The sequence below is a fragment of the Marmota monax genome, unplaced genomic scaffold, assembly GCF_021218885.2.
Source record: "Marmota monax isolate L192 unplaced genomic scaffold, Marmota_monax_Labrador192_F-V1.1 WCK01_AAM20220418_F8-fsc00025, whole genome shotgun sequence".
NCBI lineage: Eukaryota > Metazoa > Chordata > Mammalia > Rodentia > Sciuridae > Marmota > Marmota monax.
Window position 1 is genome coordinate 3,685,036 of NW_026691950.1, and position 12,665 is coordinate 3,697,700.

The 12,665-nt window shown below is 34.1% G+C and overlaps 1 protein-coding gene and 1 non-coding gene across 4 annotated transcripts in view; both read left to right on the forward strand.

Moving 5' to 3' along the window:
• Slc30a9 (solute carrier family 30 member 9) overlaps positions 1 to 12,665 on the forward strand; it is an 85,009-nt gene that overhangs the window by 24,507 nt on the left and 47,837 nt on the right. For all 3 annotated transcript variants that reach the window (XM_046455732.2, XM_058582674.1, XM_058582661.1), the window contains exon 6: positions 587 to 669. In XM_046455732.2, coding sequence (XP_046311688.1) covers positions 587 to 669 — 83 coding nt within the window. The remainder of the gene's footprint in view (positions 1 to 586; positions 670 to 12,665) is intronic.
• On the forward strand, positions 5,135 to 5,273 carry LOC124075322 (U11 spliceosomal RNA). The gene has a single exon (XR_006846005.1). It is a non-coding gene; the product is annotated as a U11 spliceosomal RNA (small nuclear RNA).

Here is a 12,665-nt window from a genome sequence, read left to right on the forward strand (position 1 = left end):
GGGCCTTGCACATGCTAAGTGAGTGCTCTACTGCTGAGCCACAATCCTAGCCCAAGATCATGTCTTTTTTTTTTTTTTTGAGAAATTTTATTTTATTTATTTTTATTGGTTGTTCAAAACATTACAAAGCTCTTGACATATCATATTTCATACATTAGATTCAAGTGGGTTATGAACTCCCATTTTTACCCCAAATACAGATTGCAGAATCACATCGGTTACACATCCACAAGATCATATGTCTTTTAGAATAAAAATGAAGCCAAATTTGGGATTAATAAAAACACATTTCAGATAAATTCAGGATTTTTTAAATGACATATTTTGGAATAGAATTTTATATTTCCTAAATTTTTACTAGTACGTACTAGTTACCTAAATATATGACAGAATGTATAAGAAAATTTGTTGTTGAGGTTACTCTTATTGTTTATATTTAATTAGAAAAGTTCCTAAAGTGTGTATTTTTCCAAAAAGACCTTATGCATTGTTGAAAGATTCTCATATTGTTTATTTAGATTTAAATATAATTACAATAAAGCCCTTAAAATAGTTAATTGGTGATGACAATGTTTTTATGTAACAGATCCTTGGAAGTTTGGGGAAGCCCTGAAGCTCTTGCCAGAGAGAAGAAACTTCGTAAGGAAGCAGAAATCGAATACAGAGAACGTAAGTATATTCAACTTAAAGCTAAGTTAATTAAAAAGTAATTTGGGGGGCTGAGGTTGTAACTCAGTGTTAGAGTGCTTGCCTAGCACATGTGAGGCACTGAGTTCAATCCTCATCACACAGAAAAATAAATGAATAAAATAAAGGAATTGTGTCCCTCTATAATGAAAAATATATATTTTTTAAAAAAGTAATTTGTTGGTAAGAATCATGTTTGTGATAACTCTACACTCTTTAGTGCTGGTATATCCTGTGTCTTTGGCTTTATTGGTTCCAGCAATCACCTGTTTTCATTTTGGGTTTTAATTTATGAAAAACTGGATCTATTTTTTTTTCTTGGTAGCTTTTTAAAGATGATGAGAGGAAGAGAAGCCACAGTTTGTGGTTTTCATAAGTTAAAGGACTGTTAAAACTTATTTGATTTAAAGATTATACTTGTGATAGATGTAACAGAATAGAAGATACCTGCTTTCTTACAGAAAGGTCTATTAACTACCACGTTAATTAATTCATTCAGTAGATATTTATTAAACACCCACAAGAAGCTGTGCTTGGTGCTTGAGATACAGATACAGATAAGACTCTGAGGTTACTTAACAATGTAGTAGTTTAGTAACAAAATAACTTTAGAGTTTAGATTTAGGATAAGGTAAAATATGTCTTAGAGAATTGATTAATTTACATAAATATGTATTATTAATGATAAAAGGGACACAAGTATGATTAAAAATGAATAAAGAAACAAAAAGAATAAGATGACTCCTTTCATTTTCTATAATATTCTTTTATTTTCCTGCCTGGAGATGACTGGTGTATATCTATTTCCATTGCATTTTTAAATTAATATATACTTATGCTTGTGCATTTTATTCTTTATAGATGTCAGTGTAATAACTATTTTTCTATATTTAGAAATATATATTATTTATCTTTAAAAAGCTGAGTGGGATTCATGTTTTACAATTTTTTTTTTTAACTTTATAAAGAAGGCATTGATGGCCAGGTATGGTGGTGCATGTCTGTAATCACAGTGGCAGCTTTTATTTTTTAATATTTTTTTAGTTGTAGATGGACACAATACCTTTATTTATTTATTTTTATGTGGTATTGAGGATCAAACCTAGTGCCCTAACCCAGTGCCTCATACATGCTAGGCAAGCGCTGTCCCACTAAGCCACGGCTCCAGCCCCGTCCTAACTTATCAAGATCCTATCTTAAAATAAAAAGGGGGGTGTGGAGGATGCTGGGGACATGGCTCAGTGGTTAAGCATACTTAGCTAAGTTCAATCCCTGGTACCAAAAAGAAAAAAAGAATATGAATACATTGGTGAATTATTGAATGTCATCTGACTTTTTCCATTTTTTTTTTCTTTTTCTTTTTTGTGGTGCTGGGAATTGAACCCAGTGTCTCGCACATGCTAGGCAAGAGTACTACCACTTGAGCTATATCCCTAGCCCATCTATCTCCCCCAACTTCCACTTTCTTTTTTTACACATGAGACTATTGTGAATATTTATATAGAACTGTTAATAACAGAATTTTTAGGGTCAAATTTTATATGGAAATTTTAAAATTTGATTGATCCTGAAGAATTATTCTTGAGTTTACATCACACTCATAGAATATTAGGGTGCCTATTGTACCCTTGTCAATGCTATGTACTAACAGTATTTTAACTTTTTGTGCATTGATTGGTAGCAGATGACACTTGTTTAATTTTGAATTTCTCTGGTTACTATTGAGGTTGGTTATCTTTTAATCTGTTTACATTTTCTTTTCACTTATCTATTAGATTGTGTGTCTTTTAAAAATCTTTTTAGCGAGCTTTGGTGGCTTTTAACACAGTTATAAATGTTCTAAATATGAAATATTCTGACTTCAAAATTTGTTTTGCCTTTTCCTTTTTAGTGGGGAAATTTCAAATATATTCAGAAGTACAGAGGAAAGTATAGTGATCCTTCAAGTATTAATAACCTAGCTTTACAGTTATCAACACATGGCCAACTTGGTTTCTCTCTTATGAGCCCTCATCTTACTGGATTACTTTCAAATCAGTTCCAGAAACTGTATCTTTTCATCTGTAAATATTTCAGTATATAACTCTAAAGGTCAGGGTGTTTGTTTTAGTCACTTTGTGTGATGGCAATGGTTGAACTGTTTTACAAAGTTTACCCACTGCTTGCTAACCTATCAGTCTAAATAATCCTCTCAGTTGGCCCTTGGTTGAAGTTCCAAGGTACTCTCATAGCTTTAATTCTGTCAAAGAAAGTGAGTGACCTTCTGCAGCTGATTTCTTTTCTTGTCAAAATTGAAAACATTTGTGTATTTTTTTAGCCGGTCCAGTTGGGAGGAATAAGGAATATATGTGAGGTACTTGTGGACTGGAATATGTAGTAGTCATTTATCTACATATTGAATGTAGATTTTCTTGCAAAATCCAAGTCCTTTAAGTCATTGGTTTGGCATTTTAAAAAGTATCAAAGGAATAAGTAAATCCTAGTATCTAAGAGCTTTGGTGTTTCAGAAGAAGCAAACAGTTGTTGACTACCATAAGTATGCTGCACCTAACAGTCACAGAAGTAAAACACTTAATTTCAGTGGAAGAAATACATATTGGGGTCAGATAGCACCAGAAATTTTGATATACTCTTCACTTATTGGGATTTTTTAAATAGGTACTATTGATACTGGTGGGGTGTCTAGTAGGGGATCCAGGTTCTTGGCATCCAGGACAAAGAATTGAGCAAGTCTGCAGAAGTAACAGGCAGAACATGTATTTTGTGAAAGTGAAAGTTAATATTCATTAGAGTGAGTGGAGTGGACTCAGCCGAAGAGACTGGCTCAAGACCCCAATATTTGGGCAAGCCTTGTCTTATATCCTGAGCTGTGCTTCTATGTCCTTTCCATACAGACCTGGTTGAAGTACTTGTCCCATTTATTCCCTTTGGTTACTTTATTTTCACCTAATTAGAATACAGAACCTGTTGCAGGAATTGCCATTGGCAGTAAACCCTTACTGGCAGGGAGTTGTTGTGGTAATGGGATGTATCTTAAACAGGGTCATGATGACTCATCGGGTCTTATACTCCAGCCAGCATTTTTTCTTGTACCCCCATCTCCACCATCTTGACATCCCTTAACTCCTACCTTAATACTGAGCTAACATGGGATATGATCAAATGTTGTTTGATGTGGGAACCGCATCAATAATTGTTTAAAAAACAAGGCAAATAAATTATTTTGAGTGGATTCCTTGTCTCTTGATAAGTTGACAGATGTTACAGATGGTTACAGGTGCTGCTTAGTCTTTGTTATTATCTTTGTTATTTAAGAAGTCAATACTAAGTGCATCTGAAGAATTATCTTTATGAATGATTTTTATGGAACTATAGACATTACTATTTTTAAAGATGTTAAAATACCAATTCTGTAAACCTGAAGTAGAATGTGCCAAGATGTGTATAGCTGATGTTGATAAAAGCCTGTGTGGAGCAAGAAAACCCTTAGTTGAACCAATTTACATTTATCACTAGGTTTGCATAAAGTATTTGTCATTAGTATGTACTTTGCAGAAAATACCTAAATCTTTCATTTGTTATTAGGCCAGCAGTATCAACTGTGAATTTCATTCACTCTTGTGATCTTAGCTATTGTCACTCTTCTGTGAATTTTTCATCACATTAGCTCATTATTCTGATTTACCCCTACCCTTGGCATTTCAGTGGTTTGTCAGAGTAACCTCAAGTTTTTGATCTTGGGATTAAATATTCAAGATTGAAATTTTTCTAAATAAGAAAGCCCACCCAAAAGAAAATAAAAGAAAGCCCACGGGGCTGGGGTTGTGACTCAGCGATAGAGTGAGACCCTGGGTTCGATCCTCAGCACCACATAAAAATAAATAAGTGAAATAAAGGTATTGTTTCCAACTACAACTAAAATATAAATATTAAAAAAAAGAAAAAGAAAAAAGAAAGCCCACCCATTCATCACTATTACCAATCACTGAAAAACTTTGAAAATTAGCCTTGCGACAGTCTTGAGATTTCTTAATGCATTCATTGTAAATGCATTAAGGTAAAACAATTCTTAAATATGAAACTTATTTGTTAGTAAAGTCATTTCACAACTGATTCATTATTTAAATTATATGTAATGTTAAGCTGCTTTATGGACTTCTATACTGTTTAAAGCTAAACAAAAGAAATGTGTAGTGGTTAAAATTTCCAAGCCCAACCTATAGTTCCAGAAATGTTTTTCGGTTTTTATTTGTTGCAAGTGCAAAGGAGATTTCCATATTTCAGAATCCACTGAACTGTGCATTTGAAGAGCTTCCACATAACCTTTAATTGGAAGTGATTGAACTGCTGTATAATGACATGCTAAAAGGCAAATATCAAAGAATTTAATAAAATTCTATAAGTGCTTTCAAAGCAGTGAATATGCTCATTTAAAACCATATGCTTTAAAAAAGGGTTCTGTCATGATTGGAACATGTAGGGCAACTCTCTTCGTTATGCAAAATCCACATCAAGAGATTTTGGAAGCATAATATTTTGGTAGGTGAGCAGCTGGTGATTATTGATTAAAAAAATTTTATGCTTATGGATTGATAGTAGTATTTTTTCATGTATGAAATCTCAGATCATTATTACACATGAACATTTGCAACCAATTTGGGTGATAAAGAACCGATAAGGAGAACTAACTTTCTTTTTCCTTTTTGGTGCTGTGGATCAAAAAGCATGCTCTGTGCTTTGTGCATGGTAAGCATGTGCTTTACCACTGAGCTATGTATATAGCTCTATATACATTAACTTTTTAAATCTCAGTTAAGTAAAATGTTATCTCACTCCCATCCCATCTCATTAGTAGACCTTGTATTACCAAAAAAAATTTTTACTCACATATATTTATTTTAAATTTTTGTCAAAAAGTTAGTGGAGGGGCTGGGGTTGTGGCTTAGTGGTAGAGCACTTGCCTGCCACGTGTGAGGCACTGGGTTCATTTCCTGGCATCACATAAAAATAAGCAAAATAAAATAAAGGTTAAAAAAATCAAACATTTATTTTTAAAAATTAGTGGAAATTTATTTTTATTTTTGTGTAATTATCTTTATAGTATCCTTTACATTGTGTCTTTTTTATATAACTTTGTTTGTTTGTTTGTTTGTTTTTATGTGGTGCTGAGGATCAAACCCAGGGCCTCACCTATACTAGGCAAGCACTCGACCACTGAACTATAACCCCAGCGCCTTACATTACCTCTTGGCCTCCAGAGCACAAAATATTTGCTATACACCCCTTTATATAAAAAAGTTTACCTACTCTATTTAAATAGTTTCATTAGAATTCTAGCCCACTTTGTTTTTGTGCTTTTGAAGGAGTAACTTGACAAGAGGATAAAATTGGAAGGTCCAAAGAATATTTAGGAGGATTTTACTACATTTCTGCATAGAATTGAGGCTTCAAAAATGACAATATTTCCTTCCCCAGATGAGCTGTCAGAATTTCTAAGTGGAAATTATGAAATAATTCATACGATTAGTAACATCAGAAAAAAAAGGGACATCTCTAGCAATTGGAGAAATGCAAATTAAAACTGCACTGAAATTCCATCTTGATAATTCAATTATCAAGAAGACAAATAACAATAAATGTTGGTGAGGATGTGGGGGGAAAGGTTCACTCATACGTTGCTGGTGGGATTGTAAATTGGTGCATCCACTCTGGAAAGCAGTATGGAGAGTCCTCAGAAAACTTGAAATGGAACCACCATTGGACCCAGTTATTCCACTCCTTGATATATACCTGAAGGACTTAAAATCAGCATCCTACAGCATCAGTTACGCAGCCACATCAGTGTTTATAGCAGGTCAATTCACAATAGTTAACCTATGGAACCAACCTAGGTGCCCTTCAACATATGAATGGATAGAGAAAATGTGGTATATAGACACAATGGAATATTGCTTCACCATAAAAAAGAATGAATTTCTGACTTTTGCTGATAAATGTGTGGAATTAATAGACTAACATGCTAAGTGAAATAAGCCAATCCCCCCAAATCAAAGGCAGAATGCTATCTCTGATATGTGGGTGTTAATACACAATAAGGATTGGGGGGAGAATAGAAGTTCATTGGATTGGACAAGGGGGAGTGAAGGGAAGGGAGGGGAGATGGGGAATATAAAGGATAGTAGAATGAGTCAGACATAATTTTCATATGTTCGTATATGAATACATGACCAGTGAAACTCCACACCATGTATAACTTCAAGAGTAGGAGCCTAATTAGAATAAGTTATACTCCACGTATGTGGAGTATACGTCAAAATACAATGTACTCTCATGTATCATATCTAAAAAGAACAAATTAAAAAATAAAATGAAATATAAAAAAGGGGAAAAGTTTCTTGAGAATGTGGGAGTTTATTATCAAGGGGGGAACAATTAAACTGTAAGGAGATCAAGGAGAAGGAAAGAGAGATGGCATGTAAGGAAAAACAAAGTAGGCAAAGTAACAGTATTTGGATTGCTCCCTTGTTGGCCACTGGAAGCACCTCAGGTTGAGCTGTGAAGTCCTTTTGTTGTAACTCTTGTACCATCACATCCTTACTTTCAGTTACAGTATGATATTGCAGGCTCATCTTTGTATATTTCCTGTCCCAGGTTAGGAATCACCCATTTCTAAACGGAACCACTTTCACCTTTACAGGAGAATACAGTTGAAATTTTTTTTTTTATTAATTGGAAAAGAATAAACTTACTGGGTATTTTTTTCCTTTGACTTTTATCTTTTGTACTAAAAATACTGTTTCCTAATTTATTAACATAATTGTAATTATATTTGATTTATTCTAGAGTGTATATATACACCCAAAGAGTATAATACAGTTTCAAAATAATAGTAATATTTCTTTCAGAGTGATTTAAGATTTTTGTATTTCTGTCTTTAGTTAGTATATATCCCACTAGGGATGTGTAGTCAGTTTTAAAGTCACTTGAAATTTCTCCTTTATGTGAATATATTATCAATTAGATATAAAATTATGCTCATTTATTTGTTTTTGCTTGTGGTTTTTAGAGGCAATTTTATTTTTGTTTTATAATTGTGTAAAACATTTACATGGTTCCAGAGTCAAATCTACAAAGTAAAATATTATAGAGAAATCAAGCTTCATACCTGTCCTATCTACTTTATTTCCTCCCTATTACATAGGTAACCATGTTTAAAATTTAAATTTTTCAATAATTATTTTCACCTTTTTAAAAATAAAATGTACATATTATACACACACACACACACACACACACAGATAAAGCATACTATAAATACTTTGTGCTCTTGCTTTTTTCCTTGGCAGTAAGCCCCAGGGTGTAGAGACTTTTTTTATTTCTTTATTTGAAGTGCTGGGATTAAACTCAGGACCTTGCTCATGGTAGGCAGGTACTTATTCTACCACTGAGCTACATCCCTAGCCCATTTAAAATTTTTTTCTTTTTCTTATTTAAAAAATACCTTTATTTTATTTATCTATTTTTATGCTGTGCTGAGGATTGAACTCAGTGCCTCACATGTGCTAGGCAAGCGCTGTACCACTGAGCCACAACCTCAGCCCTTTTTCTTTTTTTTTAAATACTGGGGATTGAACTCAGAGGCGTTCCACCAAGCTACATAAGACAGCCCCAGCCCTTTTTAAATTAAAAAAAAAAAAAACAACTTATTTTTTAGTTGCAGTTGGATACAATGCCTTTATTTTATTTATTATTTTAAGTTTTATGTGGGGCTGAGGATTGAACCCAGAGCCTCACATGTACTAGGTAAGCGCTCTACTGCTGAGCCACAACACCAGTCCCCCTTTTTAAATTTTGAGACAGGGTCTCACTAAGTTTCTGAGGCTGGCCTTGAACTTGGAATCCTCCTGCCTCAGCCTCCCAAGTATCTGGCATTATAGGTATGTACCATCATGTCTGGCTTCAAGATCTTTTAAATTCTCTATTTTGTGGATATGTTATAATTAATTCACTTATTTCCCCATAGGTCCTTTCTAGTCCTTTACTATTAAAAGAATGATAACATAAATAGCCTTGTATTTATATTAAAAGATATATTTAAAATACAAAATTTTGAGAAAGCATATTTATTTTTTATTGAAGTGTTAAACATTAAGGTAAAAGTGAAGAATTTGTTTTTATTTTGGGTTTAAGTAACTTATATATTTTTAGGTAATATTTAGAAGAGAATTTTATAAAAGTGTCTTTATGTTATTGCAATTCCAGGGCCCTCCCCACCCCCCCCTTTTTTTTTTTGTTACAGTAAAAAACATAAAATTTCCCATCTTGAACGATTTTTTAGTGTATAGTTCATAAGTATTGAATATATTCACATTGTTGTAAAATATCACCAGAGCTTTTTTTATCTTGCAAAACAAACTCTGTGCCTATTAAATAACCACTACTCCTTTTCCCCTTCCCCAAGTCCCTGACAACCATCATTTACTTTCTGTTTCTGTGCATTTAACTAATTTAGATACATCCTATAAGGTGGAATAATATCTACTGGTACACTGATGGACATTTGGGTTTCTTCTCCTCTTGGGAAATATAACTAGTGTGCTGTTATGATCATGCTTGTTCATATAGCTCTTCAAGACCCTCTTTAGTATTCTGTTATATATATTCCTAGAGGTGGGATTTCTGGATTATATGGTAATCCTATTGATTGATTGATTGATACTGGAGATTGAACCCAGGGGTGCTTCACTGCTTAGCTACATCCTCAGCTCTTTTAATTTTTTTTTTTTTTTAAGATAGGTTTTTGCTTAGTTGCTTAGGATCTCACTTGAGTTGCTGAGGCTGGCCTTAAACTTCTGATCTGGACTGTCTCAGCCTCTCAAGTCACTGGGATTATAGGTGTGCATCATTATGCCAACTGTTTTTAAGTTTTGTTTTGTTTTGCAGTAAATAAACAAATTAACTATATTAAATTGATGATATAACAAAGGAAAATAGAATTATTTCAAATAACTTTTTTATCTATGCTTTTTTAATTTTAAGGGATTTATTTATTCTAAATAGGTGTATATGACAACAGAATGCACTTTGATTCATTGTGCAGAGTTGTAGCACAACTTTTCATTTCTCTGGTCGTACACAATGTAGTGTCGCACCATATGTGCAGTTATACATTTATCTCGTGTAATGATGTTCGTCTCATTCCACCATCTTTCTTGCCCCCATACCTTCTCCCCTCACCTCCCCACCCTTTGCCCAATCACAGTTCCTCCTTTTTTCCATGCCCTGCCCCCAGTTATGGATCAACATTCACTTATCATAGAGAATATTGGCCTTTGGTTTTTTTGGGATTGGCTAACTTCACTTAGCATTATATTCTCCAACTCCATCCGTTTGCCTGCAAATGCCATAATTTTACTCTTTTTAAATGCTGAGTAATATTCCATTGTGTATGTATGCCACAGTTTCTTCTATCCATTCATCTGATGAAGGGAATCTAGGTTGGTTCCACAGTTTAGCTATTATGAATTGAGCTGCTATAAACATTGATATGGCTATGTTACTATAGTATGCTATATTTTGGGTATAGATCAAGGAGTGGGATGTCTGGGTCAAATGGTGGTTCCATTCCAAGTTTTTTTTTTTTTTTTTAGTTAATAGGTGGACACAATGACTTTATTTTACTTTATGTGGTGCTAAGGATAGAACCCAGTGCCTCAAGCATGCTAGGCAAGCTCTCTACCTCTGAGCCACAACCCCAGCCCCATTCCAAGTTTTTTAAGGAATCTCTGTGCTGCTTTCCAGATTGGTTGTACCAATTTGCAGTCCCACCAGCAATGTATGAGTGTACCTTTTCCCCCACATCCTCACCAATACTTATTGTTATTTGTATTCTTTTTTTAAATTTTTTTTTTATTTTTTTATTTTTATTTTTTTTAAATTTTTTATTGTTGGCTGTTCAAAACATTACATAGTTCTTGATATATCATATTTCACAATTTGATTCAAGTGGGTTATGAGCTCCCATTTTTACCCCATATACAGATTGCAGAATCACATCAGTTACACATCCATTGATTTACATATTGCCATACTAGTGTCTGTTGTATTCTGCTGCCTTTCCTATCCTCTACTATCCCCCCTCCCCTCCCCTCCCCTCTTCTCTCTCTGCTCCCTCTACTGACATTCGTTTGTCCCCCTTATATTATTTTTCCCCTTCCCCTCACTTCCTCTTGTATGTACTTTTGTATAACTCTGAGGGTCTCCTTCCATTTCCATGCATTTTCCCTTCTCTCTCCCTTTCCCTCCCACCTCTCATCCCTGTTTAATGTTAATCTTCTTCTCATGCTCTTCGACCCTACTCTGTTCTTAGTTACTCTCCTTATATCAAAGAAGACATTTGGCATTTGTTTTTTAGGGATTGGCTAGCTTCACTTAGCATAATCTGCTCTAATGCCATCCATTTCCCTGTAAATTCTATGATTTTGTCATTTTTTAATGCAGAGTAATACTCCACTGTGTATAAATGCCACATATTTTTTATCCATTCATCCATTGAAGGGCATCTAGGTTGGTTCCACAGTCTAGCTATTGTGAATTGTGCTGCTATGAACATCGATGTAGCAGTGTCCCTGTAGCATGCTCTTTTTAGGTCTTTAGGGAATAGACCGAGAAGGGGAATAGCTGGGTCAAATGGTGGCTCCATTCCCAGCTTTCCAAGAAATCTCCATACTGCTTTCCAAATTGGCTGCACCAATTTGCAGTCCCACCAGCAATGTACAAGTGTACCCTCTTCCCCACATCCTCGCCAGCACTTGTTGTTGTTTGACTTCATAATGGCTGCCAATCTAACTGGAGTGAGATGGTATCTTAGGGTGGTTTTGATTTGCATTTCTCTGACTGCTAGAGATGGTGAGCATTTTTTCATGTTCTGGAAGTTTTTGGGTGGAGTTTTTTGGATCCTCGAAGTATAGGATCATGTCGTCAGCAAATAATGATAGTTTGAGTTTTTCTTTTCCTATTTGTATCCTTTCAATTTCTTTGATCTAATTGCTCTGGCTAGAGTTTCAAGGACTGTGTTGAATAGAAGTGGTGAAAAAGGGCATCCCTATCTTTTTCCCATTTTTAGAGGGAATGCTTCCAATTTTTTTCCATTGAGAATGATGTTGGCCTTGAATTTAGCATAGATAGCTTTTACAGTGTTGAGGTATGTTCCTACTATCCCTAGTTTTTATAGTGTTTTGAACATGAAAGGCTGCTGTATTTTGTCAAATGCTTTCTCTGCATCAATTGATATAATCATATGATTTTTGTCTTTAAGTCTATTAGTGTGATGAATTACATGTATTGATTTCCAAATGTTGAATCAACCTTGCATCCCTGGAATTAACCCAACTTGATCCTATTTTTAAAATATGTTTTTGTATGTGATTTGCCAGAATTTTATTGAGAATTTTGCATCTATGTTCATCAGGGATATTGGTCTGAAATTTTCTTTCCTTGATGTGTCTCTGCTTGGTTTCAGTATCAGGATGATATAGCTTCATAGAATGAGTTTGGAAGGGTGCCTTCCTTTTCTATGTCATGGAATAATTTGAGAAATATTGGTATTAATTATTTCTTGTAGGTCTTGTGGAACTCAGCTGGGAATCTGTCTGGTCCCAGGCTTTTCTTGGTTGGTAGGCTTTTGATGACATCTTCTATTTTCTTGATTGAATTTGTTCTGCTTAAATTGTATATGCCCTCTTGGCTCAGTTTGGGTTGGTTATATGCCTCTAGAAATTTGTCAGTGTCTTTGATGTTTTCTATTTTACTGGAGTATAAATTCTCAAAATAGTTTCTAAATTGTCTTCTGTATTTCAATAGTGTCTATCATGATATTTCCTTTTTCATCATGAATTTTATTAATTTGAGTTTTCTCTCTTCTTTTTGTTAGGGTGGCTAAGGATTTGTTGATTTTATTTATTTATTTTTCATAAAAC